We start from the raw sequence: 24,305 nt of genomic DNA, 5'->3' as shown, positions 1-24,305 counted from the left end.
GTTTCTCAGACTTTTCTTTTTTTTGTTGTTTTTTTTGTTTTCTCTCTCCCTATGGAAAACTTCCTGGCAAGAATACCAAATAAATGTTATCTAAACTATATCAGTGGTTGGAAACATCGCTTACATCTTTTTCTACTGTCGCATCCATTTTTGCTGCTCTGGCTAACCAGTTCAGTGGGAAATTACATATCCCTTAAAAAAAAAAAAAATACAAAGGCAGCCTCTTGTGCTGGAAAGCTTGGGACACATGAGAGTCTCTTCCAGACTTGTGTTCTCCAGCATGTTTGGAATAACTTGCATTTCCCTGCTATCTCTGTCCGTGGCCTCATATCCCAAGGGCTCATTTCTGCTTGCTTCCTTCTCCTTCTTTCCTCAGAAAGCCAAACCAGTCCCCGCCGTGCCACTGCAGGTGGGGTCCTGGGAAGGGCAAGCACTGCAGGCGGGAAGTTCTGGGTCTTCCTCCCCGTAGTCTGCTGGCCAGGGCCACTTCTGTGCGTGCCTCTGCTGCTCCCCCTTGTAGAAGAAAGGCATTTGGACATTCGATGTGTGACTTATTTATTTTGGGGTCTCTGTTGGTTTTGAGTTCTCCCCATTTGTACTGAACTTGTTGAGTGCTTGTTTGGCTGCTCTACAGAATAACGAATTTAGGTCAATCATTGACGTTTGGGTCTGTTGTTGATCAAGAGACTTAAATTGAACTTCTCCCTAAGACTGATAGTCAAACCGCTCCTAAAGAAAGACATTGCCATTTTGTGAAAGAAAATTTAGTGTATGTATTACAAAACTCCAAGGAAATTTGAGGCCAGCTCTTAGCTGAAATCTCAAATTGATGTTCTTTCTACGTTGCCATGACTGCAACAGAGTGACTCATCCTGTTATGGTTAGCAATTTGCTTGTCTTACAAAGTCACTGGGGAAATAATTTTTCCGTATCTATATGTACTGAGGCTGGAAGGTTTGCTTTAGCAAACAAGACAAATAATACTTCATGGTAATAGGAGCAGCCGACTGGAAAATGAGACCAGCAGGATCTATTCTTAATTCTGTCATTAACCTTGGACATTTTCTTTAACTTAGTTATAGCTCCCCTTAACTCTCTGTAAAGCAGAAAAAGTTATAAATACAGGAGATGATTTTTAGCAAGTAGTTACAATCCTGGTGTTTAAAGTGGGCCAGAAGTGTAAAATGTTGGTGAAGGATATTTCTGTAACCGTTGGAGTAAAGTCATAGTGTGTAGGTAGGTGGTTAGGTCAGCGTGTGTGAGATGGATATAGCGAATGCTCTCACGAGGTGGATTATCTCCTGTAGGAAGGGAAATCAGTCTAATAATTTTATTAAGAATTCCCTTCCTTCCCTCCCTGCCACCCATATTTGAGGCAATTAACGGAGCTGGGTGTAGTTATGGAAAACTGAATCCCAGAACTGCAGATTTAGGCATTGTAAAGTAGTAATGAGTTCATCTAGTGCCGGGGTGGTAGAAAGCTCTTGTTACATTTCTGACAAATTGTAGCGTTCCAGATCTTGTCTGAGATTCCAAAATAATTGAGCTTGACAGTTCGCTTGCAGTCAGCAGTTAGCCTTAGTCATTGCATGCTAATGGCAGCAGTCTTGCTAGATCCCTGCTCTCTGCTAAGTGGGTATGGAAGGTTGTGTCTGTTACTGATGCACCTAGGAGAAACTTAAGAGTTGATCCTCTGTCGCTGAGAAGAGGGTCTATGTAGCATCGTTAGGAACTTGCAGTTGTGGCTATCATAAATAAATCACTCAACTTTGTTTAGCTCTTACTCCTTGCTGCCGTATTAATAATTATGCATTGTGTTGGAGGCTCCCTGTTTGCTCTTCTCCCTTCCTTCTTCAGACATCTGGAAAAAATTGGTACTTATTAAAGCTGTGGAGTTGCATGGTCTAGAGCAATTTTTTTTTTTTTTTTTTTTTTTTTTTTTAAAAGCAGGATGTATAAAATGGTTCTGGTGAGCATGCTGACCTGTCTTGATGCTTACATGGTCTTTTGTTTGAAAGATGCATCCTGAAGTGCTTGTGCTTTGGGAACAGCGTGTCTGTCTTTGTCCAGAATCCAAGGCAGCCATTTACTGCTTCTTGTTTAGCTTGTTAGAGTTTGGAGATATAGATAGATACTATATATATATATATTTTTTTTTCCAAATGTCCTCCTGAAGATGAGAGCTACTTTGACCTTGAAGTGGCTTTCTGGGGCAGAAAATCTAATGGTTACAATATTAATTCTTAATGTGTTTAATACCTCTTTTCAGTATTTGATGATATACTTGTGCATACCTTTCCAGAAGAAATGACCTATTTTCCAAGTCTGCCACTCCTTAGTATTGTAGTTATTAGTCTTCTGCTACATAACGTGTTGGGAATTATTGATTATTAACATTGAAGATAAGGTGGTCAGCTTCCAGAGAAGTTAGGCTTTTAGAATATCAGTTTGTATCAATAAAGGTCCTGTTCAGCACAGACTTGAGCCTTTTCGTTACTACTAGAGATGGAGGTATGCAACAACCACTGCATAATGAGAATGACTTTTTATATTAGAGGTGTAAACACCCTGGAGAGAGAAAAGAGGAGAGCTGGCAGTATGATTTGAAATGTTTCCAAAATAACTAGATTTTTTTTCTTTTCTTTTTCCTATTAAAACCTCTCTTCTCAGTATTCAGCTTAAGGCAACATCTTACAAAAGCTTGGAAGTATCCATTTAGATACACTATTTTTAGTACATTCTAATTATTTTTTCCCCTTTTCTTTTTTTCTCTTTTCTCCCTTGCTAGGTTGTGACTAGACTTATTCATTTGCTGGGTGAGAAGATTCTTGGCAGTCTTCAGCAGGGAGGTAAGATTAATTCCTGGACTATGCCCATTGATTCTGGTGCTTCCTTGGAACTGGATTTACATCATTAAATCCAGAAACAAAAAGCACGCACTCAAAAAGAATTGGTCCCTAAATATTTTAGCTGTGGTCACAAGAGAATGGTGGTTTAATTGTACAAAAAAAAGTCAAAAAAATATTTGCATGGAGCAGCTAAGCACATACGGGAGTGGAATAATTTGCAGCTGAGATAGAGAAGTACTGCTGCATATGTGCAGTGAAATTTCCTTGAAGCTCATTGTGAGAGAGAGCTCAAAAGGGAGAATCAGAAATAGCAGCTACAGTAGTCTGAAATCAAATAGTGATGCTGAATGGAATCTGCATATAGGCTGCCTTAATATGTCTGTATTTGCCTTATCGTAATGAATTGTCTGACAGCAAGCCATTTGGTATTTATTGGCTCTTAAAATTCGTGTATGTGGCAGAGGCTGAAACAAAGTAAATTAACTAAATGAATTGAAGTGAGTAGGAGGAAATTTCCATGTAGTTTGTTTTTCTTGGTCAGCTTTTAAAAGAAAATAAATGCATGTTAATTACTGATAGCATTGTGGGGCTCTTTGCTGCTATTTCTTTTTTTTTTAAAATACAAAAATTGTACGATGTTACTTTTATTGCTGTTTTTGCAATATTCCAAGGACACTGAACATGTGGTATTTAACTGACTAAATTTTGGGGGGTTGTTCTGGAGCAATTTTGGGGAACAAATTCCAAAGTCTGCGTAATTGATTTTGTATAGAAGTCTCTAGAGGTAATTGCACTTAAATTTTTTTGCATGCTTAAAGGCCTTTGTAGACTAGGGCAGAGTCTGCACTGCTCTGGGGAATAAGGCAGTTTTGTGATCTGGAGAACATGGGAGGAAAATTAGTGATAGTTATAGGAGTTCAATTGGAGAAGAGTCTCTGAAGTTCTGAGGAAGGAAGGATTGATGGAGATGAAAGAGTTGAGCAGTGACACATAACTTGTTTGAACCTACAAATATCTTCTTGAAGAACACCAAGAAGAGTGAAAAAACGTTTAATGTTCTGTGTAGGACTATTTTAGAAGACGTGAAATGAATAACACAATTGCTGAATATATATGAGAAAGGTTTATCTGATATTTCTTTGTGTCCTGCAGCGTCCTGTGCAGTGGATCATACATATAGACTTTGAAAGAGTTTTTGTATTGATTACAGCATATCAAGTACTTCCATAAGTCCATCTCAAAAATTCATGTTAATGGTACATCTTAGGCCTTTTGCTGGATGAAACAGATGAGCAGGATGTTAAATTTTAACTTAGGTGACATTAAATTTATTACATACTTATGGCTGAGTCAATAGATGCTAGGAGCAAAGTAAGGTTGTATGAGAAGGCTTTTTTTAAAGAGGAAGAAGGTAATATTAAAATAAAAAGATTGATTTATAGAACACCCCTATCATTATTCTTTTCTTGAGCTACACTTAATCAGCCTACCTTAATATATTGGAGATACCTCCACAGTTACTTTGCAGCTACTTTACAAGTTCCAGATTTTATTTTAATACTACTAGGCACATGTCTATGAAGCTCCCCATTTTCCCATCTTGGAGAGGAATGAAAAGAGGTGGAGATATTTATTCCCTATAGGATCTTTATTTGTTGAATAGGTATTTATTTCTCTGATCAGGCATACCATAAAAAATCAATGTTGATTTTTGGAATATGTTGACCCAGACAATGGGTTTTGGGGTTTTGTTATTTAAAATCATTCTTCTCTTGGGATAAGTTAATGCCTGTCTCGAAGTTGTGCCAGTTGTTCAAAGTGCCCTTTTGTTCCTTTCTTAATAGGTCAAGTAAATGCTCATTGCGTTTTACCTGTTCCTGTCCTCAGATGTTTTTAACATCACCTAATTTTTACCCACACCTCCTGTGTCAGCAACTGAAAGTTGATCTTCATCCTGTTATGAATGAAATATGTGGGAACTCTTTCCATTGATGTTAAACTGAGGACGTTACACTGAGATTAATCCGTTCAGTGGTATTTTCCTTGCTGCCTGACAGCTGAAAACAAAGCTCTCTGAAACGAGATGACATTTAGCTTTCTGGGTTGGCTGATGACAATTTTTGTTTTAATTTTCTGAGCAGGTCATCCTCTTGGATTACATACCTCAAGTAGCAAGTGGGATGCCGGAAACCCTGCCAGCAATCTCTCCACAGTAGCAATTATGCCGGTGTCTGAAGAGGTACCACTTACTGCTTTTACTCTGGAGCTCAAGCATGCGCTCAGTGCTGTGGGTAAGAAGTTTTTTATATGTTACTGCATCAAGGGAAGTAAATGTATCTTATCTTTTCAAAGAAAATGTAGCCAGGAACCTGTCAATAAGTCAGAGGTGGATTCCTGCTGCATTTGGAGGGGGGACTGTAGAGTGGTGCTCAAGATCAGACTTTTTTCATAATTTCTTCTCATAAAACGCTTGCTTCTTCTAATTCACTCTCTTCCCATTCCTATCATGCATTTAATTTCAGTGGATAAATTGTGTAGTCTTAATGACTCTGAAATATTAGCCGATCTGTTGTCTGCCTCTCCCCTTGGCTGCTGTCAGTACTCTGCAGGCGCTTCAGTGGACAAATCCCACCACCAGCACCCTGTTCTCCCAGTGCCTGTTTGAGAGTCTAATTCCGTCTCATATAGGTGTGAGACTCTCAGTCTTTCCCAGTTGTACAGCTTGATCCAGCAAAGGATTTCTCATGCAGTTGTCTTTTGTAGATGTAGTATAGTGAAGATCTGATCATAAAATGGCTTGTGGAGGAGATTCTGGTTGCCAGCACTGGGAGTCCAAACTATCTTAAATTAGGTCTTTCTATATTGCATCTTGCCTTACCCCAGTTGTTTCCACCTTGTTTGTCTGTCTTGTGCTTTTTAGTTCATTAATTGCTTTATCCATTGGTAGAAGATGTGCAAGTTCCAGTTGCCCACAGAACCATGTATTCAGTTCACCATGCCTTCAATTCATTCTCCGTACTACAGTTTGACACTTCCTGAACATCCTCCTCACGTTGTCGTACACTATGGCAGATTTCTTGAGTTAATTTGCTGTAGTTCTTTGAATTGTTATTCTGCTTATTATTTTATTTTTATATATTTATATAAATAATATATATATATAATATAAGCTTACTGCTTATTATTTTGAAACGTAAAAGTTATATGATGTTTGTGGTGTAACCACTTATATTTTTTGATATTTCCTTTCTTGACCTTAAAGGGTGTCTAGAGCTGGTACTTATATGCTTTAAACTTATGGCTAAGCAGCAGTAGGAAGATAACGTTGATGCTTGAAACCAGAAAGAAAAGTTGCCAGGTGTTGAGGTTCTGGGCATCTGAGTTCCACCAGATAGTGGCCATCTGTTCTTTGCACTCCTGAGCTTAAAAAAAGAACATGAAGTCCTGAAACCTTGAAACTTCAGTTATGTGTGGAGTTTCTGAAGCTCTTCTCTTCATACTCTAAAAGTGAGGACTTTGAATGCTGTAGGACAAGTTCAGAGAAACCCGGGACAGGTTCTGTAAACTATTGCAGGGGGGTAGAAGGGGGAGCTCAAGACTACGGTCAGAGTTATTATTATTATTATTATTATTTTATTTTTTTTAATAACACAAGGAGCTTTGAAATCCACTCAGCTAACGTCTGAACCTATAGTATCTATGAAATGTTAAGAGCTAAAATGTGAAGTTGACAGATTCTTTTGGACTCTTTCACCTTTTGAAATATAAATGCAGCTTATGGTGCTGTGTCACAGTGACTATGAATTTCTGCATGTTTTAAAGATACCTCTTATTTTGAGAGAGATGGCTGAAAAATTTTAAGTTCATAACAGAGCACAGATTTTAGCCTTAGCTATATTGCTCATGGGTACTTATTATGGATTGCTGCTGGCTTGTTATGATATGTGACAGCATGAGGAGCCTGTAAAACAAACAAAACTTTAGTCTGTAAAAGGACTATTCAGAATAAAAATAATTTGCCTAGTTGAAAGCACCCGGTAACAAACTCTGGATTTTGTTTCGATCATGTGGCCTTTCCTTGTTCACCCGTCTCTTGTCTGCTTCTAAACTGACGACTGTGTAGTACTTGGCAGCTACGGATGGTACTACACAACCTTGGCATCTGAAGTTCTTGCAAAAATGGAGCAGACGGCTGCAGTGGGAAGAGGAAAGCGTTGTGTGAAAACACATCTAGCCATATGGTTCAAAACACAGCTGGTAGACCAAGTTCTTAGCTCACTGGCCTTGATAGCTCTCTTCCTCAGGTCAGTCTATTGTCTGTTCAGCCCTGCGATGCTTTGAAACGATGGTTGACCTTCTGCTGATGGCTTACTGTTTGTGTTTAAGTGCTGTATAGTTGCGTGGTTTTTTCCTTTGTGCAGCCCATATTCTATTTTTTAGCAGCAGCAGCATCCTCTCTATTTTTTGTAGTTTTTGTGTTTTCTTCTTTATGCTGAGACTATAAATAGTTTGGATGTTCTTTATTGGTGCATGGCAAAGGGGTCTGCGTGATATGCCAGATGGTGCTTTGCTATGAGAAAAGGGGTTGGTTTTTTGGAAGGATCTTCTTCCTACTTCTCATGTCAAAAAATGAAATGAATAGTAAATTTGGTGCTGTGAAGCACAGTTTCAGTTTACTTTTAGGCTGTCTTGGTATTCACTTGACCAGTTAGAACTGTATTCATTTTACGTAGGGGGAAATTAAAACAATATGTGAAAAGATTTGTATTAGGTCTCCAGTGAGCTGCTATTATGTTGGAGCTTCATGCCCCTGCTACCTGAGTGCTTACCTGCTTCTAACTTTCAAATTGGACAACTAGCATTTGGGTTTTTGGTATGAGCTATGATTAGACCTTAAACTTCTTTATGGAAATGGTGAGAGGGGGTCATTGGTTTGTTTGTTTTTTCCTTTAAGTATACACTTGGAAAGTCTTAATTGAACATCTTTCTCTTGAGGATATCTGTTTCAGTGCATACATTAGTAATTTAGAGAACAAGAGGTTTCTCTGTGTAGACTTGCTGCTATTCAGTATGTTTTTGTTGTTTATTCTTGTTTGTTCCTTCTCTCTCTTGTTGTTTGTTCTCTGTGTTTCTTGAACTTTTTGGTTTATTTTAAATTGTGATCAGATGTTGTCATTTGACACTTGACTCAAGGTTTGGTCCATATTGTTTCATTGGTCTGAGCTTGAAAGTATGTTCCTGAGCAGAACAGGGTAGCATGGTAGGCATGAATTTGTATGGGGTGGAAGCAGTTGTTTTAGCTCTCTAGTGCACCTTATATATTGTTTTAGAAAATTCCTTACTCCTCCTGTTAATATTAACTTAGATGAATATTGCAGTGGTGCCTAGACTCCCCTTGCTGCAGACCGTCCTCTGACTGCATGAGGTGGCCCATACTGTAAGAGCAGAAACGTATTCTTTTTCTCAAAGAACTTAAAATCCAAGCAGTCTGAGGACAAGAGGATAGAAGAAACTAGGACAAAGCACACAATAATGCTGAGATGATTGCAAGAACCATAATGAGGTGTAATCACAGGAGATGGTCATCCACTGGCAAATCTTGCGAGTAATTTACCCTCATTTCAGGCTGACCTCCATGGTGGGGAGGGTGGTCTGGGTGAAGATTGGGTCATAAAAAAAACGCTGCAAAATTAGATGAGTTGTTTTTTTCCAAGACTGGCATTAGAAGGATGTTACCAGTGCTGTGAGTTCAAGCTGTTTGCAAGTAAAGCTGTTTAACAGGGTGGTTTTATTTTATTTTATTTATTTAGCTTTAAACTGTTTCCATCTTATTAAAGGGCTACAATAATAATGATAAACAGAACACCTCAGTCTTAGAGCAGGGGCTTTGTGACACCGTGAATTCATATAGACAGTCCACAAGAGCCTGAAGGTAATTCAGACTCTTATTATTTTCAATACTTTTGCCTGTAATGAGGCAGTCGGATGAACTTAGTCTGGAGTTCTGGCTGCCTTTAAACAGTTTCCCTGGTGGGAATAGCTACTATCTTCCCCAGAATGGTACTGGCTAGTGAACAACAGGTCGCCTGAGGGAAGGATCAGGAACCTAATTTGAGCATTGGCCATTCAAAAAACTATTACAGAATCAAGACCATTTTGTCAAATGGCTTCTTGGGGAATGGTTGTATTCTGGAAGCAGCTTGCCTAAACAAATTCTGGCTTGGACCGCAACGCATAGCAATTCTCAAATCGTCCCAAATCGCTGGATTCTGGGATACAGAAGTAGCAAAATAACTTCTTTCTTAACTGGTGATGTTGTCAGAACAGGGTTTATTGGTTTGCTTGGTTGTGGGCAGGTTGTGCTTGCTTTCTGTATGATGGGAACACCGGGTGCTGGACTGCCCCAGCTGTTTTCACCCAGCCTTACTCCACCAAATTGCTCTGGTTTCTCTGAGATTTGGTGTCTGCTGTTTGTGATAATGCTTCAGTTCAGCTGTCGTTTCTGGACTCTGTGGTTGTACCCTAATTAAATCCGAAAGGATGTTCATGTTTCCATGGAGTTTGTTCTGTTCAAAAGCTGGACTGCGGAGCAGTTACTTGATAATGGAGAGAAATAACTCAACATGAATCTGTCTTCATTGTGGAAAAAGGTATGATTGTGAAATATGGTCTGAGTATTGAGGAGTGAGCAGGAGAGTCTTGCAGATGATAGTGAATCAGAGACATCTTCAGTGCTTCCTTCCTCAGTTTGCATGTGTGCTTCAGTATAAAAAGCCCTTTATTTGAGTCTTGGTCTTTGGGTCTCCAAAGAAAGAGGACTTGGAATACAAGACTTTAAAAAGCAGGGACAGCGTTTTCCGCTTCTGAATTGGAGGGAAAATCAGCAAGTTTTTTTGCTGCGTGAAATGGCAGGTTAGGTTAACCAGGCCAAGAACAGCAGATAAGAGAAATCTCAAACTAGAGAATGATTCTAATCCAATGTGTGTCTCTATCCTGCCTTTCTGCTCTTAAAAAAAAAAAAAAAAAAAAAAGCTTTCTTTTAGTTTCTAAAAATATATAACGTATTTGAAATCTCACTGAAATACCCCTACTAATAATTTATTGGGATTTTTAATGTACGAGTCTGCCTGAATTTCCCTTCTTTACACACAAATTAGATTTAAATCTTAAGTATTTTCTTTGGTGAAATGACTGGTGCCTAGAGCCTGGCACAAGTAGATGTGTGTGTTTTGCTGGGCAAGATCTTCTGACACTGGGACATCAAACCCTTTTTAGCAGTTCTGTCTCGATACATAATTTTATAGACTTCTGTTAGGCCAAATGAATATTCTGATTCGATGAAGTCTGATTAATTACTTTTACCATGATAAATCTCTTTCACAGACTTGTAGTTCTGTCTTGCGCAACTGAGGAGTTTGCGGTGCCCATTTAGATGCTCCACGTGATTTCCCAACAAATGGTAACAGCAGCTCGTGATCGTTTGTGCGTGGGAACGCATTAGACCACTGCCATGCCGTGTTTCCTCATCTGTGTGCTGAAGTGCATAAAAGCTGGGATTCAGAGTCCCGATGAGTTTGCAGAAAGAAAAATCCATCTATTATTGGGCTTTTAAGAGTCACCACCTCGGCTTGAGAAATTCATGAACTGCAAATTGCTGGAAGCTTGGAGAGTGTCGTGGTTTCTCTCGCTCTAATACTCTCACCTAGCAATCTGCTATTGGTTGCAGTCAGAGGCACTGTATTGGGCTAGATAAATATTCAGTGTTACCTCATATAACCTTTCTTATGTTCTTAACTTGGAGTTATTAACCCCATGTCTACTTCTGCCAAAACAGAATAGTCACTGAAAGGTACAGGCAGTGGTTGGAGGATGCAAAGGTGTTTTCAGGATGCTAATTTCAACTAAAAAGTGCTTCCGAGGCTGATGTTAGGTGTAGAGAGACCATCGCTAGATGCTGATGTGTAACTATGATAATGGGTGTTAAGGATGCAGTAACACAGTCTTGGACATTCCTGCCTACCAGCAGGGCTGTATGAAGGGTATGTACTTGAGAATGATTTTATTATTCATTGCTCCCAGCAGTTTAGTTTAAATAACACTCTCAGTCATTCTGGTTTATACACTTGGGAACACATATGTTGGTGTTCTTGATCACGTTAATGAAAGGGAGGGTTACGTAATGGTTGGTTAATTGGGCGCTCGCTAGAAATTGGAAGCGTTGAGCAGATGGTTGTTATTTCCGAAGCAAAGCAGAGTGGATTCAGTTGGAAGCATCCCCATGTTCTGTGCTGGTGCTCGGAATAATGGGCTGCGAGACTTGGTCCTGCGCTACTGCTGTGGAGAGGGAACGCTAGGCAGACTTCTCCCAAACTTGCATGTCGGTGTGCCTGCCTGTGCACGCTTGTTTATATTGCGCATGGAGACTGCTTCTCTTTCCAAAGAGAAAAGTAAGATGAGTGGATATGATTTTGGAAATCAAAGCCCCTTCAGGTTCTTCTGATGCTTCATGGGGAGAGGTCGTTCCTGTTCAAGAGTGGGATCTGTGCATGAGGCAGCCGTCGTCCTGACTGATGTAAAGATGCACCCCAGCTCTACAAAATCTGCCCTGGTGTTGTATAAAAGATGTTCTGGTTGGCTTGTTCACCTGGTTGGCTTGTTCATGTTTTATGGTTTCCCCTTAGGGCACGTGCCCTTAGTGCAACACCTCAGTGAGGTGCTGCCTAAACTCCTTTGGTGAAGTTCTTTGATCTTAGTGATCAGGTGCTGGGAAGTAGCAGGCAAATAAATGCAAAGGTGGAGCACTGTGTTCCCTCCTTGTCATTAGTATCTCTCATTTTACATTTTTATTTTATTTCGTTAGCTCATTTTACATTTCTGGCTGCTTGCCTTTGCCTACTAAACTTCCACCACTGTCATAAAGCTTTGCAAGTCGCATATCCTGGAAGAATATTTGGTCTACATATCATTTCTATTTTGTTGAGAGCTCTGACACATTGATGAACACAAATGGTAACTCTGGTACTGAATGCTTTTTCAAAATTTACCTGCCCTTTCTCCCATACTGTCTTGATCGTATGCAACGTCACAAGTGTTTCTTCTGGGAAACCTGTCTCAATTCCACTGCCCCATCCAAAGTTGTATCAGCCCAACTGTTTGTGAGGCTGAAAAGTGAACCAGATCAGAGAACTCACTCCTGTTAAAAATAATATGGTAAACTCCCCCAAACTTGGGTCGATTCCCTGGAAAGTGTCCTGCCAGCACATATGGAGGAGTGGCACAGATGCAGGAATAAGGGGCTGGTGAAACCGGTACTGCTGTTGAAGGAAATGCTTAGCAATTAATTGCCTCTTTTTTGGGTCTTTTGCTTTCATAGAACTCAACTACCAGAAAATCAGTTGCCATAAACTTTATCTGAGGATGAGGAAATTAATATCTACTCAAGTCCTCCTGCTTTCCATGCTTTCTTACCAGCTTTACTTTTTTACTTTGAAATCTTCTTGGCTTAGTCTCTATGCTTGTGGGATATTTTTGTCCATTTTTGTTTGCTCCTCTTTCATTACCAGTGTAACAAATGAAGAGTAAACATTATGCGGTTGTTTAAAAATACAAGAGTAAAAATCAAAATTCTAAGTTCTTGGCCAGGCCTAACACTCCGATATGTTAATTCGGAGTGTACTCTTGGCAGAAGGAATCGAGCATTATGGGGGAAACATGGTTGACCCTGAGGGTCAGGGTGGACAGCTCTAGGTACTGTACTTTTATTTTTTGCTTTTTGAGCATGTAAGGGTGAAATTGTGACCTTTTACCATGCTGTTCATTCATGGCTTCTTTATTATATGGCTTCTAAATACATTAGGCTGTGCTGCTCCTTTTTTAATGCCTTAAGAGACCACGTGTGATAAATTGTTTTGTTATTTCATACATGAATTTCAGTTCTTATATTAATGAAAAAATGGAGTGTTACACTGGGAAAACATTAATACAAGGGAACTGTTATTTTAGGTTTGTAAATATGAGGTGATCTCTCGATATGAGACACACGGTCTTTTCTTTTGGTATGAGATTAATTCCTTAAGTTTCTTTTCTTTGCTTTTTCTATATAGCTGCAGTTATTCTGCAACCTCCACCACATATGGCATCTATTGCTGCTGATAAAACAGGCTTGCTAAAAAGAAGAATAGACTAAAATGTCTGCAAGAAGCTGTTTGTCGTGTACTGTGGCAGATAGGTGTGAGTAAGAAGTAGCGCTACTAGAGAGCTTCAGGATTCATCTGCGGAGTTATCTCAGTGCAGGTTGAACAAATAATATGTTTCAGTAGGTCAAAGAAGTAGGGGGGTTTGCTTGTTATATTGAAGCTAGATTGCTGAGCTCTCTGTGGTCAGAAAAGGTATGCGATATGCTGAATATTCTGTTTGGGGCACAAAAATGTAGCTGCAGTAGAAACTGTCATCCTACCTGAGATTAAGGAATGCGGTAAAAGAGAGCTTGCAGGCTGGGACTAATGCGTTAACAGGACTCTCGGAAGATGGAGAATGGGAAGATACTATTGCAGGTAAGTAGGAAAATCTTTTCTTGGACTGTGCGCCACCCCTCTCGTCTATGATAACTCTAGTCAATGCACTTATGCCTTGTTACAGTGGTATAACTACATTTTCTTGATATAACTTGTCAAGATCTGAATGGCGGATGTTCACATAGGAGCAACTTTTTGTTCTTCTAGGTCCTGCGTTGCTGCTCACAAGTGATAACATCAAACAGCGGCTTGGTTCTGCGGCGCTGGATAGGTACCTGCCTTCTTTCATTACTATTTATAGACAAATGCAGAAAGATTCTATATTTGAAAGAACATAGTGTGTTTGGGAATATATCATGTAGCTGCTTTGCACATATAACTGTTTTGCATATGATGTACTGAATGTCTGTATTCAGCTTATCTGTCCAGCTGAATATAGAGTTGTAGCTGAAGTTGCTTCTAAAATAGTAGTTTTTTTAAAGGCTCTTTAATGATGACCTGCTGTGTGTGCCTCGGCTCTGGAGTCTTGCAAATGCCGTTGGTCTGGTAGCTCGCAAGAGTGTCTTCTCTTGACTCCCAAGAGCACCACAGCAGTGCTATTTGTAAAGCCTGATTAGAGGGAAAAAATAAGGAAGGTCTGGCCTGTTAAGATCTTGGACAAATCACAAAGTTTCTGGAACTTTAGGTCCTAATTCATACTTCATGAATATTCCTGTCTCTCCTTTAGATGGGTTCTGGTCCCCTTCTCCCTAAGCATGTACACATGGTCAAACTTCTGGGTTTCTTACTGCATGGCCCCAACTCTCTAATCCAGAGGACCTTGTGGCTCTTTGAAGTGGTCAGTGTCTGCAACCCGGTACTGACTTATTTAGTAGCTCTGAAATCATCCTGCAAGACAGCAGAAATGAGGGAGGAGAGCTCAAGAAGAGAACCGAAACATTAGACTTGTGTGGAGTCTGTCTGCATGTTAAGAGAGACTGGATTTGTACTTCACACCAGGCTTGCAGAATAAAGCAATGAAGGCGAATGGGAGAAAGTTGTCTGGCTTCCGTTTATCCTACGGCTTGTTTTATTCTACACACTGAGCTGACTGTGTAGCAAAACAGCTGGGTTTTTAGCAGGGCATAAAGGAACCGCTTATTTACATCTGCGGGAAATTGATTTTTAGAAACTGCCAAATTCAAGATACTGTTCTAGGACGTGCTGGATGTGGGGGGTGGCAGTGAATGAGGGAGAGATGCAAGTCTTTGCCCTCCAGGTCTTTTGACCTCTACGATTTCCTTGATGGATTCACGCCTTCACTTTGGCAGGAGCTGCAATATAAAACTTTTTTTTTCTTTTTTTTCTTCTTTTCCTGTCCCCAGTATCCATGAATACCGACTGACTAGCTGGCTGGGACAGCAGGAGGATATTCACCGTATTGTGCTCTACCAGGCCGACAGCACCCTTACTCCATGGACTCAACGCTGCATCAGGCAGGCGGACTGCATCTTAATAGTAGGGCTGGGAGACCAGGAACCGTCTGTTGGAGAGGTGTGGAAGTAGCTTCTTCTCGTATTTACAGTGTTAATAGTCCATATCAAAGAAGGCTGTTTCCCATATGAATTTTAATACCTGCTGAAGCATGAATAATGAAATATTTGAGAAATGTATGTTATAAATAGAAAAAGAGTTAAATAAGGATCCTCCCAAATAGCTAAAAATACTTGCAAGGTTTTTTCCTCTACAGAATCCTTCACGTTTTAGCCAATGACAAATGAAAAAACAAATTGCTTCAAAGCAATATGACATTTCTGTCCAGAATTTCTTTGCAGGATCTCCAGATAGATGGGCAAAGTCTTTTCTGCCTAGATGGATTTCATGCTGTGTGCCCTGGAAAAACTAGATACAAATTGTATTGTATGAAGAGTTTAATGTATATTGATCCAAACTGTAAGCTGTATTTTTCCCTCCTACTTCTTTTTACTTTTTGTATTTGATTACCAACATTTATTAGCCAGGCACATGACTTCTGCAAAGGTTGAAAAAAAGTCTGTGTATTTGCCTAATTCAGTCTTCTCTGAGGTTCTTAGTGTGCAGATTCAGGTGTGAATACAGGTCAGATTGCACCACAGAGTGTGTGTGTGTGTGTGTATATATATATATATACACGCATATATTTTTCACAATACAATATTCTGTTAGATTGATGCTGAAGCAGTATAAATGCCTGATGCCCTGATTCCTTTGGTGTGTGTAATGTGCTGTAGCTGGAGAGGATGCTGGAGAACACAGCAGTTCGAGCCCAGAAGCAACTTGTCCTGCTCCATAAAGAGGACGGGCCTCTCCCTTCCCGAACCGTGGAATGGCTCAACATGAGGAGCTGGTGTTCTGCTCACCTTCATCTTCACTGTCCCCGCAGAGTCTTTTCCAAAAGAAGCCTGCCCAAGCTGGTAAGAGATACCTGCTTTGGTGGCTGGTCCTTTAGCTGTGCTTGTAATGCTCGTTTCAGAGGTAGCCTGGCATAATATTGCTATGTGACACTCGGGTGCGCAGCTGACTGTCGCACAGATACTGTTCTTGTAAATCTGGTTGACCTCAATTTATCATAGAAAAAATGGAGAAAAGGGGCTCACGTCTTCCTTAGAGTATTATGTATGCGCCTTTTTGATATACTGAAGATAGTAAGTATTATCTTTATTATTGTGCTGCAGAGTTCTCACTGGCAGGATCCTTGTGCTTGAGAAAATCATGCTAAAGGCAAAGCAGAGCCAGACTGGAAGTTTCCCAGTGACTTTAAATCCTTGGCTAAAAAAGATGAATATCTCCGCAGACAACACTGTACTATACTACTATGAAATTCTCCCCACAATTATAAAAGTATGAGAGATGCGGATGATCACTGGAATTGTTTGGGTGGTTCATTAGCCTTCTTTTCGGCTGAAGTACAGCCATCCACTCCTTAACAGCATGTTGCTGGGTGCTAATGTAGGCTCTAAATTGCCTTTGGAACGACCATCTTCTTCCTCTTCTCTTCTGCAGATAGAGATGTATGAACGTGTATTCCAGAAACCACCGGACCGCCACTCTGACTTTTCTCGATTAGCTCGCGTTCTGACCGGCAACGCCATCGCCCTGGTCCTTGGAGGTGGAGGAGCAAGGTAGGTCCCAGAACACGCTCCGGGGCCTGCTGCCAAAGATCCTGGCCTACTAGTATATGCCCGGTGGCTTATGCTGGCCAGGCTGACACATGGCTGCCAGATCCTAGGGCACTGCTGCCCCTAGGCTGTGATCTGCGTTGAATTTTCAGAAGAATAGGCAACCTGTAAAATCAGCACTACTCTGTGAGCAGCGTTTGGGGGAGACACTGAGGTGGGGCTTTTGTTCCGCAGACTTAACCCACGGTGTGGATTTGTGCTTGGATTGCTGCAGAAGCAACACGAGTGTTTGTGACTTCTTGAGCCGTCTCATAAGTTGGGCTTAATACCAGGATATGACCAGGGCAATACAATGCCTCTTCTCTTCTTTCTTGGCCTACAGTGACAAACTGATCTTTTTTTTTCCCATGGATTCTTGTATTAGAAAATGATTCACAATATTTCAAAGGTCCCTGAAGCTCTTCAAAGCTTGGGCAGCGAGGGAAATTATGTCCTCTAATGGGGAAATGTTCTCTTCTTTATAATAGGCCAAAACCCCAGGTACATGCACACTTCTGAGAAGCCTTGCTTTACAGAAAGGTATTATCTTTGCAGGCACCAGGGCAAGAGGTGCGCTGAGCCCTCCTATTAGAATTCCAGCTGAATTCCTAGTGAGCTTTGGAAGTAGATTATTACTGACATTTTTCTTTGGAATTTCTTTTTACTTTGAGTGTTTTCCGTTGGGACGGACACAGAATTTAGGAGCCCTTTGCTTCAAGAAAGCTCCGTCTTCATTATCTTTGTCACCATGTTCTTACTGCCCTCCTTTAAAACAGTGCTTTGAAGCGCTGCTCAAAAAAAAAAAAAAAAGGAGAGAGAATTCTTGCACATTCTGTCAGTCTATTTAAAACCGTGGAAATACCACATTTTTGTCTTTGGGCCAGTGCGTGCTTTGAGGGGAGTATTCACTACAGCGAAGGTTAGAACTCCTTTGTGACAGCTTGTTCTGATTAGTCACTTGATGCTGAGACAGCCAGTGCTTTGGCTATGTTTCTTTGAGTGTCTGTGAAGATGCCCTTATCCTGCTTGCTTTCACAGTTTCCTCACCTAAGATAATTTCATTATTTCATTTCTGAGATAAGTACTATCCCGTGGAGACGCAAAGTAAAGTGGGAGAGGAGAGCTGCTACTTAATCTGGGTATCTCAGGAGATTTCTAACGGAAGGATGCAAAGCACTCTCTTTCTTTCTTTGTTTCTTTCCTTCTTTCTCTTCTTTTTTTTGTTTCAAGCTATCGTGTATCTCTGTCTTTAATGAAGCCTGTGTTGCTCTAAAATATGTGCACTTCTATATTTTTGGCAGAACATTTTGCTCATCCCCTTCCTTTCTTCCTCCTGTAAACACCGCTGTAATTTTTGCCAAACTTTTTTTTTTGTTGTTCTGCTACTTAATTTGCAAGCTGCCACCTGCTGATTTTCGAGAGCAGAGGTAAGAAAAAGCAGGCTTATTAGAGCCTGTTTGTTGGTCCTGTGTTGTCCTACTCTACAAATCTGAAGCACTGCACTGCTGCTGTGTTGTGTTTAGGTTTTCTGAAGGCGTACCACCCACCTAGCAATGGGACCATGTCCCATTAACCATTAGTTTGCCCGTCCATGCAATACAGAGGACTTTAAGAGGATTAAATGCCAGAATGGATAATGGATAAATACGATACTTTCTTCGTTCCCTGAAACCTCTATTCATATCATGGTCCAAAGTGGTGCCTCTGGGGCTGAGGCTGGCACATGGATGGCGTGTATTGTCTTTTCGATGGAAAGGTACTTGTATGCTATTTCTGTATTTCAATCATTAACTTAATTGCAATTAGATGAAAAATTTGGATGTTTTTAAAAAACTTGTTTTTAAAGTGAGAATATAATTAAGAACCTGGGGAAAGGACAAAGTTTTCCTGAGCTCTGTTTAAAAATAAATAAATAAATAAATAAATAAAATCTGCTTTTGAAAGGTTCGTGGGTCAGAGCAGGTTCTTAGGTCCCCATCTCTACTGACAGGGAGACTTTGAGGACATTGCGTACTAGGTACTTATAATCATTCTGGGATTAAAGCCCATCCCAGCTACGTACATCTGGATGGGTGGCTGCACAGACATTTCATAGTTAATTTAGCCTTTGGATAATATCTGACATGAAATATCCTCTTACCTTTTTCTAAAAGTATGAATCATACTAGTCACAAAACCCAAAGACAGCTAATAAAGTTACCGGATGCTGGCTAATGGTTATTTCTGTTAATGGTATTGTGTTCTGTGACTCCAGTAATATCAATTATTTAGTTATTTCTGGAATGTTTGTCTGGCTTCCCGGTGACAGTCAGTTTGGGAGGTTTTACCAGAGCAGCTTCCTGGTAATTATCTTTGTGGTTTGTCATGACAAAAGGAGCATAGGAACTCAGGGTTTTCTTTCTCTTGCGAGTATAAAAATATAACAGATCAAAGTGATACAGTTCTAAAATTATAGTATTTTACTTTTGTTAAGTGCTAACAATTTCAGTTAGAAACATTATGGAGTTTGAGGGAAGGAAAGGGGATTTTAGCGTAGAAAAATAATACCTTTCCATGCAATCTAGTTGCCTGAACAATGAGACATCAAACTGCAACAAAGGCATAAACCTTCCCATAAATCATTCTCATAAGCTTTAGCCATCCCACATACAGCCCACCCTTTCTTTGCTTTTCTATAGTTGTCTTAGCAAAGCCACTTGAAAACTGAAATTTAAGGGGAGTAAATAATTAATGGAGAAGATCTGGGAATGGCTGTGGCTTTGGAAAAAAAAACTTGATCCTGATGTGTCAGAAGACATTTAAGCAATGTTGTTGACAAGCTTTGTTGTTGATTATAATGTCACTATTCTAGGAGTGAATTTGGTCCAATGCGCCTGTTTCACAGCAAGATCTGGGAATGTGTCTGATAGTGAAATAGCCAATTTTTGCTGCTCTCTGGGCATATTTGGAAAATACAAAGCTCTAGACCTAATTCTGTTTGGTTCTTTTGTTAAGAAGCTTTATCTCTAGTATTGCACATCATGCAAGTACATGAGGTGCATAAGATGCCCTTATTGGAAGGGAAAGAGCTGAAAGAAATTAGACGGGCTATCTAAAACAAGACGTAGCATCCTGCTGCGGGTCCATGCTGGGAATGCAGTTGGGGCTTGGGGACCTTCACCAGCGGGCGCTCGTGGAGCCAGCGCGTGCTGCCCTGCCTGCGCCGCGTGACGTAGCGGCGGACGGGGCTCTGCAGCACTCCGCGCCTTTCGCTCCCCTCCGCTGCCCTTTCCTGGAGGCAGAGCATTTACGCCTTCCCTGAGGAACTGCTCTTCACGGATATTTGGAGATATTTTGTCAGGGCATCTGTTCTTTGCTCCTTTTTTTTTCTTTTTTTCCATTTAGCTTTCTCCTCAAGCTTATTACTTCACCTCAGTTCTTGATACGTCAAGTAGCTTTTTTCCACTGTTCTCTCTGCTGACTCCAAGGATTTGACTCAGATTTGTGCCTTTTCATTTTGGGCAGTTGGCCCATTTAATCAACTCTTCTTTTCTGCCTTTTCTTCTTTCTCTTCAGCGCTGGTCGTCTGGAAGAGGAGGATAAAAACAGCAGCTTAGGAGCAGCAAATTAAGCATTTCTCGTGATGGGCACATATTTGTGTCTGTCTGATGAACCCACTTGTTGCCGTGTCTGTCTGACTAATCGTGTGTTCCCGAAGCCTGCGCTGTACGCAGGGTGCTGGGACTCCGTGTTTTGGAGAAGGCTAAATGTGCAGGTACATTTGCCACCCAGGAATTTATTAGCTGCTGCTTTGAGTCGGGGAAACCTGGGATGTGCTGAGCCTGGCTTGAGTCTCTCTCTGCTCCTTAAAGCCTGGCTTTATCTTCTGATTTGATGGGTTTACCTAATGAATAAAAAGATGAGAGAGTGCCTTAGAGGCAGATCTTGTAATCAGTCCCCTCTCAGGAAAACGTATTTGCCTGCTTACACCCTCAGTGCTTGACTCCAAGACCCCTGAAACACAAGGATGAAATATGGAGGCTTTACTGTCTCTGCATTCATTACGGCTGGCTGTGACTCCAGTTCTTTCAGGAAAGTCCGAGTAGGAATCTGCTTATCAGTGTTGCTTACTTTCTCTGCCACAGGCCACTGATCCCTTGGCGCTGCCATTCATTGGGAAGACGCTGAAGGTGGAATTTGCTTGTGCTTAGTCTGCACTGGGATGAAGACTTCTAGCACATAAGTAATCCCTAGCATGGTCAAGTTGGGCAAAAAGCCCCAGATGGTATAAGCAATCAGGATCACTGTTGCTTCACTGTGCTTTTCCTTGTAAAGGCCCCTCAAATGAAGCAGGATTGGAGGAAAGGCATACAATGTTTTTCTTTCTCTTGGAAATCAGAAACTTCAGAGGGACCCTGGGCTATCAGCTCTGAATAGAAGGAAGGACTTTTTATTGTTTTTATTTCCCTTGTATCTGGGGTTGAGGCCTCCACCATAGGGGAAAAATGGCCCTGAAGACCTTTCCTTCATCCTGCGTGAGGCAAACCCACGCACAAAAGTGTTAAGTTCTCAGTTTTCTCCTGTGTTAGTGGTTTTGAAATTCCCCTGAGATTTAGAAGGTATTCCTTCAGATTTGGGATGCCATAGAGACATGCATGCTATTTTACCCCTCCGTGAAGAAATCCTTTCAGAGGCTGTACGGATCTTAGATCTTTGTTGTGGGGAACTCTGTCTACATCTTTGTCTTCCAAATTAAAAAAAAAATTTTTTTTGATTCTGCAGTTGGAAGACACCAAGGGGTGTATAACTTGCATTGCCCTGTATACAAGGGTCAAACATGGAGAAGGTAGGACATGCACATGCCCACCTTGGAGTGTGGTGGATGCACATTTCTCTCAGGGCAGATGCAAATAATTTCATAAGCAGAGGCTGGATCCAGTGTGGCAGTAGGTTGAGAAGATTCCCAGTTATCACTGTGCCCGTTTGTGCTTCTGAACCGTCACACTAGAGAAGGATTGATAAAGGGCTCCCAACATAACACGAGAGAAAACTTGAAGCAGTCACTTGAAACAGCCTCCCCTCAGGTAGGGCAAGCTGTTTCTTAATTTGGTCTTTTTCCTATGATAATTGAGGACAGGAGGTGCTTTGTGGTTACCTTTATATTTAGTTGCTTGATGCTTCCTACTCTATAGGAGTTTGCCATCTTTACTCTGAGAAACTTCTGTTTCTTCACTGCGTGTTGCAGATCTTCACTCTTTGGCAAGAGGTGCACTGCAGGCAACAGAAAGTGTGCTTTCATCGCCTATGAAATTCTCTTCAGCTTTTTCTGAAAGCTATGAAATCACTGTTTTCTTTCCCTTGCTTGATTTGCACAAGGAAATGTTGATAAGCTGCCAAAATTAATAAACATGCAAATACTCAGCAGCGTACGTGTTAACAAAAGCATACGAGAGCTGTTGAAACAGCTGATAAAAGGGAAAGGGTAGGGGCTGAGTTCTTACTGGTCCCAGCATGTCAGCAGGTATTTCTCTGGGAGCAGCACCTGGGGCAGGAACTTCTAATCCCCCCTAGTAGAAGGGGGGGTAAAAGAGACCTGGGCCAAATCCACCCAACTGCCCCTCAATACCCTGAACCTGGCTCTGAGACCCTACCACCTGCCAATGCCCCAGCCACCTTCTCCTCCTTTAGAGACACAGCATTGCGGAGCTGGGGATGAAGGTACCCTGGGTAACTTGGTGAAGCCTGTTTTACACCAGGGAGGTTCTGAGAATCCATGCTTAGATGTTGAGATGTTCAGGAAGATCAAAGCAGATTTCCAGTTGGTCTTATTGTGACAATATGTGCCAAGAAAGAGTTGTCAGAAATAAAATCTCTTCTTCTGGAGGGCTATTATTAACTATACAAAAGACCAAGGTCAAATGGCAATGCAGGAAGGTCCAGTTTCCAACACTGAAGTGTAAAACAGACCTGTTAGACCTCAGCCTTCAGTATCTGGTGGAATCTCTACAGAAAGAAAAGCTGGAATTTGAGGTGAAAACGATGTTCTAGGGACAGTCCTCGGGGTGGACAGTTCGCTTATACAATACAGACATCAGATGTGCTTGTCAGACCCACGTGCTTTTTCCATCTGATAAATTTCTTTTCTGTGGGGCAGTGTCATAGTTATGAAACCCTGATGTTCAATTTTGGACAGTAACAAAATCTCCTGGGGGAATTGCTTGAAGCTTTATGGTGCAGGTGCTTTGCATTTAGTTCCAGCATTTAAGGAAGATTAATTCTTATTCCTCAGCTAAGATGGATAACCAATGGTATGAGGCTCTTTACTCATATCAATGAAAGTGTGTATGGGGGAAAAGTTGTCCTAAAACTACTGCTGCAAAGGTGCAGTACTTGAAATGGAGATGGTGGGCTCATGAGATCAGTTACTGGGCTTTAAATGAGGGGTAATAACTGGAAGCATGAAGAAAGTTACCTGTTTGAATTATTAAACTTGACCACATGTACCCTGATCATGTGTGTTAAAAGAACATGTGGGGGGAGTGATTGGAGGGGGCAGAACTTGCCACCTGAATTCAGAAGCTGCCTCCAAAGGTGTGCACTGAAAATACTATCACAAAGAATATAAACGAATGCTTTTTCCCTACGGGCTTCTAAACTCATTCAATATAGAGGAGACAGAAGGGATGGAAGAAAATCACACGGGAATTTCCAGGACTCTTGATGTTCCTTGCATGAGTTGGAACATCAGTACAGGTATTTCCATTCCTTTGCTGGGTTCAAAACTTTACACAGACTGGTTCTGATGAGGGACATCCCTAGGTGTAAGGGATAGGGATTTAAGGAGCCCAACTGCACTGGTATTACCAGTTCCTGGTTTTGGAGAATAAATCTACTGTTCATCTTAAGAGCTTGCTTAATAATGTCTTCTCCATGCTTCCATTCCTATCTAGATCATATTTAACCTTCTTGTCTTTTTTTCGTTTCTTGGCTGTGTCTCTGTTAATCTACAGATCTTCTGTTTTCCCTTTCTTGACGCATCCAAGCCCTGAGATCACCCAGATTCCTTGCACCCTGTTTGTGCCGCTGTCGTTCCTACTTGTTTTCTTTACATCTGCCCCTTGTCCCTCTCCCACTTTCCACTTCCAAATCCTCTCTCAAAGGACCTGTTGCAAAAAATGTAATTTGCCAGCTGTCTCTACAAGACTGAGAAGTGTCCTTATTTGTCAGCTTAAAAGAAATAAACTCAGCTTTGAAATAAGTGTCCTCAGGTCAGGCGGTGGGCTTTGGGACTGCGCTGCATTGTGCAAGTAGATTGCTGGTAGCAAAGCTTACGGCTGCTGTCAGTGGTTTGTAATGGGGCACAGGTATCCCCTTGATTTGTTATCTCTGTCTCACAGTATTTAAATTCGCAGTAAGCAGAGGGCTGACAGCATGAAAAACGCGTACAGTTTAGATGCTAACTCTCTGAAATATTCAAAAAAATATATAGTCTCATAAAAGAATTGTGCTGAACTAAATTATGGAACAAAGTTCCCCATAAAATTACTTTGTTTTTTTATTATAACCTTGGCTCGGCTAGTTCCAAAAGAGCAACAGCCACCTCTCTCTGAGGTGCTTGTGTCGTGATGAATTATTATAGCTTTTGAGGGTGAAGTCGCTGAAGGAATGGGCAGTCAGGATTTCACTTCGCTTGTTTGTATTCAGCTCCTGGCTTAGCGTAGGCTTGATGCTTACATGGCTTTAGATGCTTGTAGCTTGTGTTCTTCTTTTGTAAAACAAGACTCTTG

General features: G+C 41.0%; 1 protein-coding gene across 5 annotated transcripts in view; it reads left to right on the top strand.

Moving 5' to 3' along the window:
* The window catches only part of PNPLA7 (patatin like phospholipase domain containing 7), a 129,252-nt gene that overhangs the window by 60,179 nt on the left and 44,768 nt on the right, over positions 1 to 24,305 (top strand). For all 5 annotated transcript variants that reach the window (XM_026059647.1, XM_026059644.1, XM_026059645.1 and 2 more), the window contains 6 exons: positions 2,789 to 2,849; positions 4,991 to 5,140; positions 13,571 to 13,634; positions 14,728 to 14,896; positions 15,613 to 15,795; positions 16,385 to 16,503. In XM_026059647.1, the coding sequence (XP_025915432.1) occupies positions 2,789 to 2,849; positions 4,991 to 5,140; positions 13,571 to 13,634; positions 14,728 to 14,896; positions 15,613 to 15,795; positions 16,385 to 16,503 (746 nt within the window). The remainder of the gene's footprint in view (positions 1 to 2,788; positions 2,850 to 4,990; positions 5,141 to 13,570; positions 13,635 to 14,727; positions 14,897 to 15,612; positions 15,796 to 16,384; positions 16,504 to 24,305) is intronic.

The sequence above is a fragment of the Apteryx rowi genome, unplaced genomic scaffold (genome assembly GCF_003343035.1).
Source record: "Apteryx rowi isolate R43461 unplaced genomic scaffold, aptRow1 scaffold_16, whole genome shotgun sequence".
Taxonomy (NCBI): Eukaryota; Metazoa; Chordata; class Aves; order Apterygiformes; family Apterygidae; genus Apteryx; species Apteryx rowi.
Note: the sequence above shows the minus strand (reverse complement) of the source record. Positions and strands in the feature narration are given on the sequence as shown.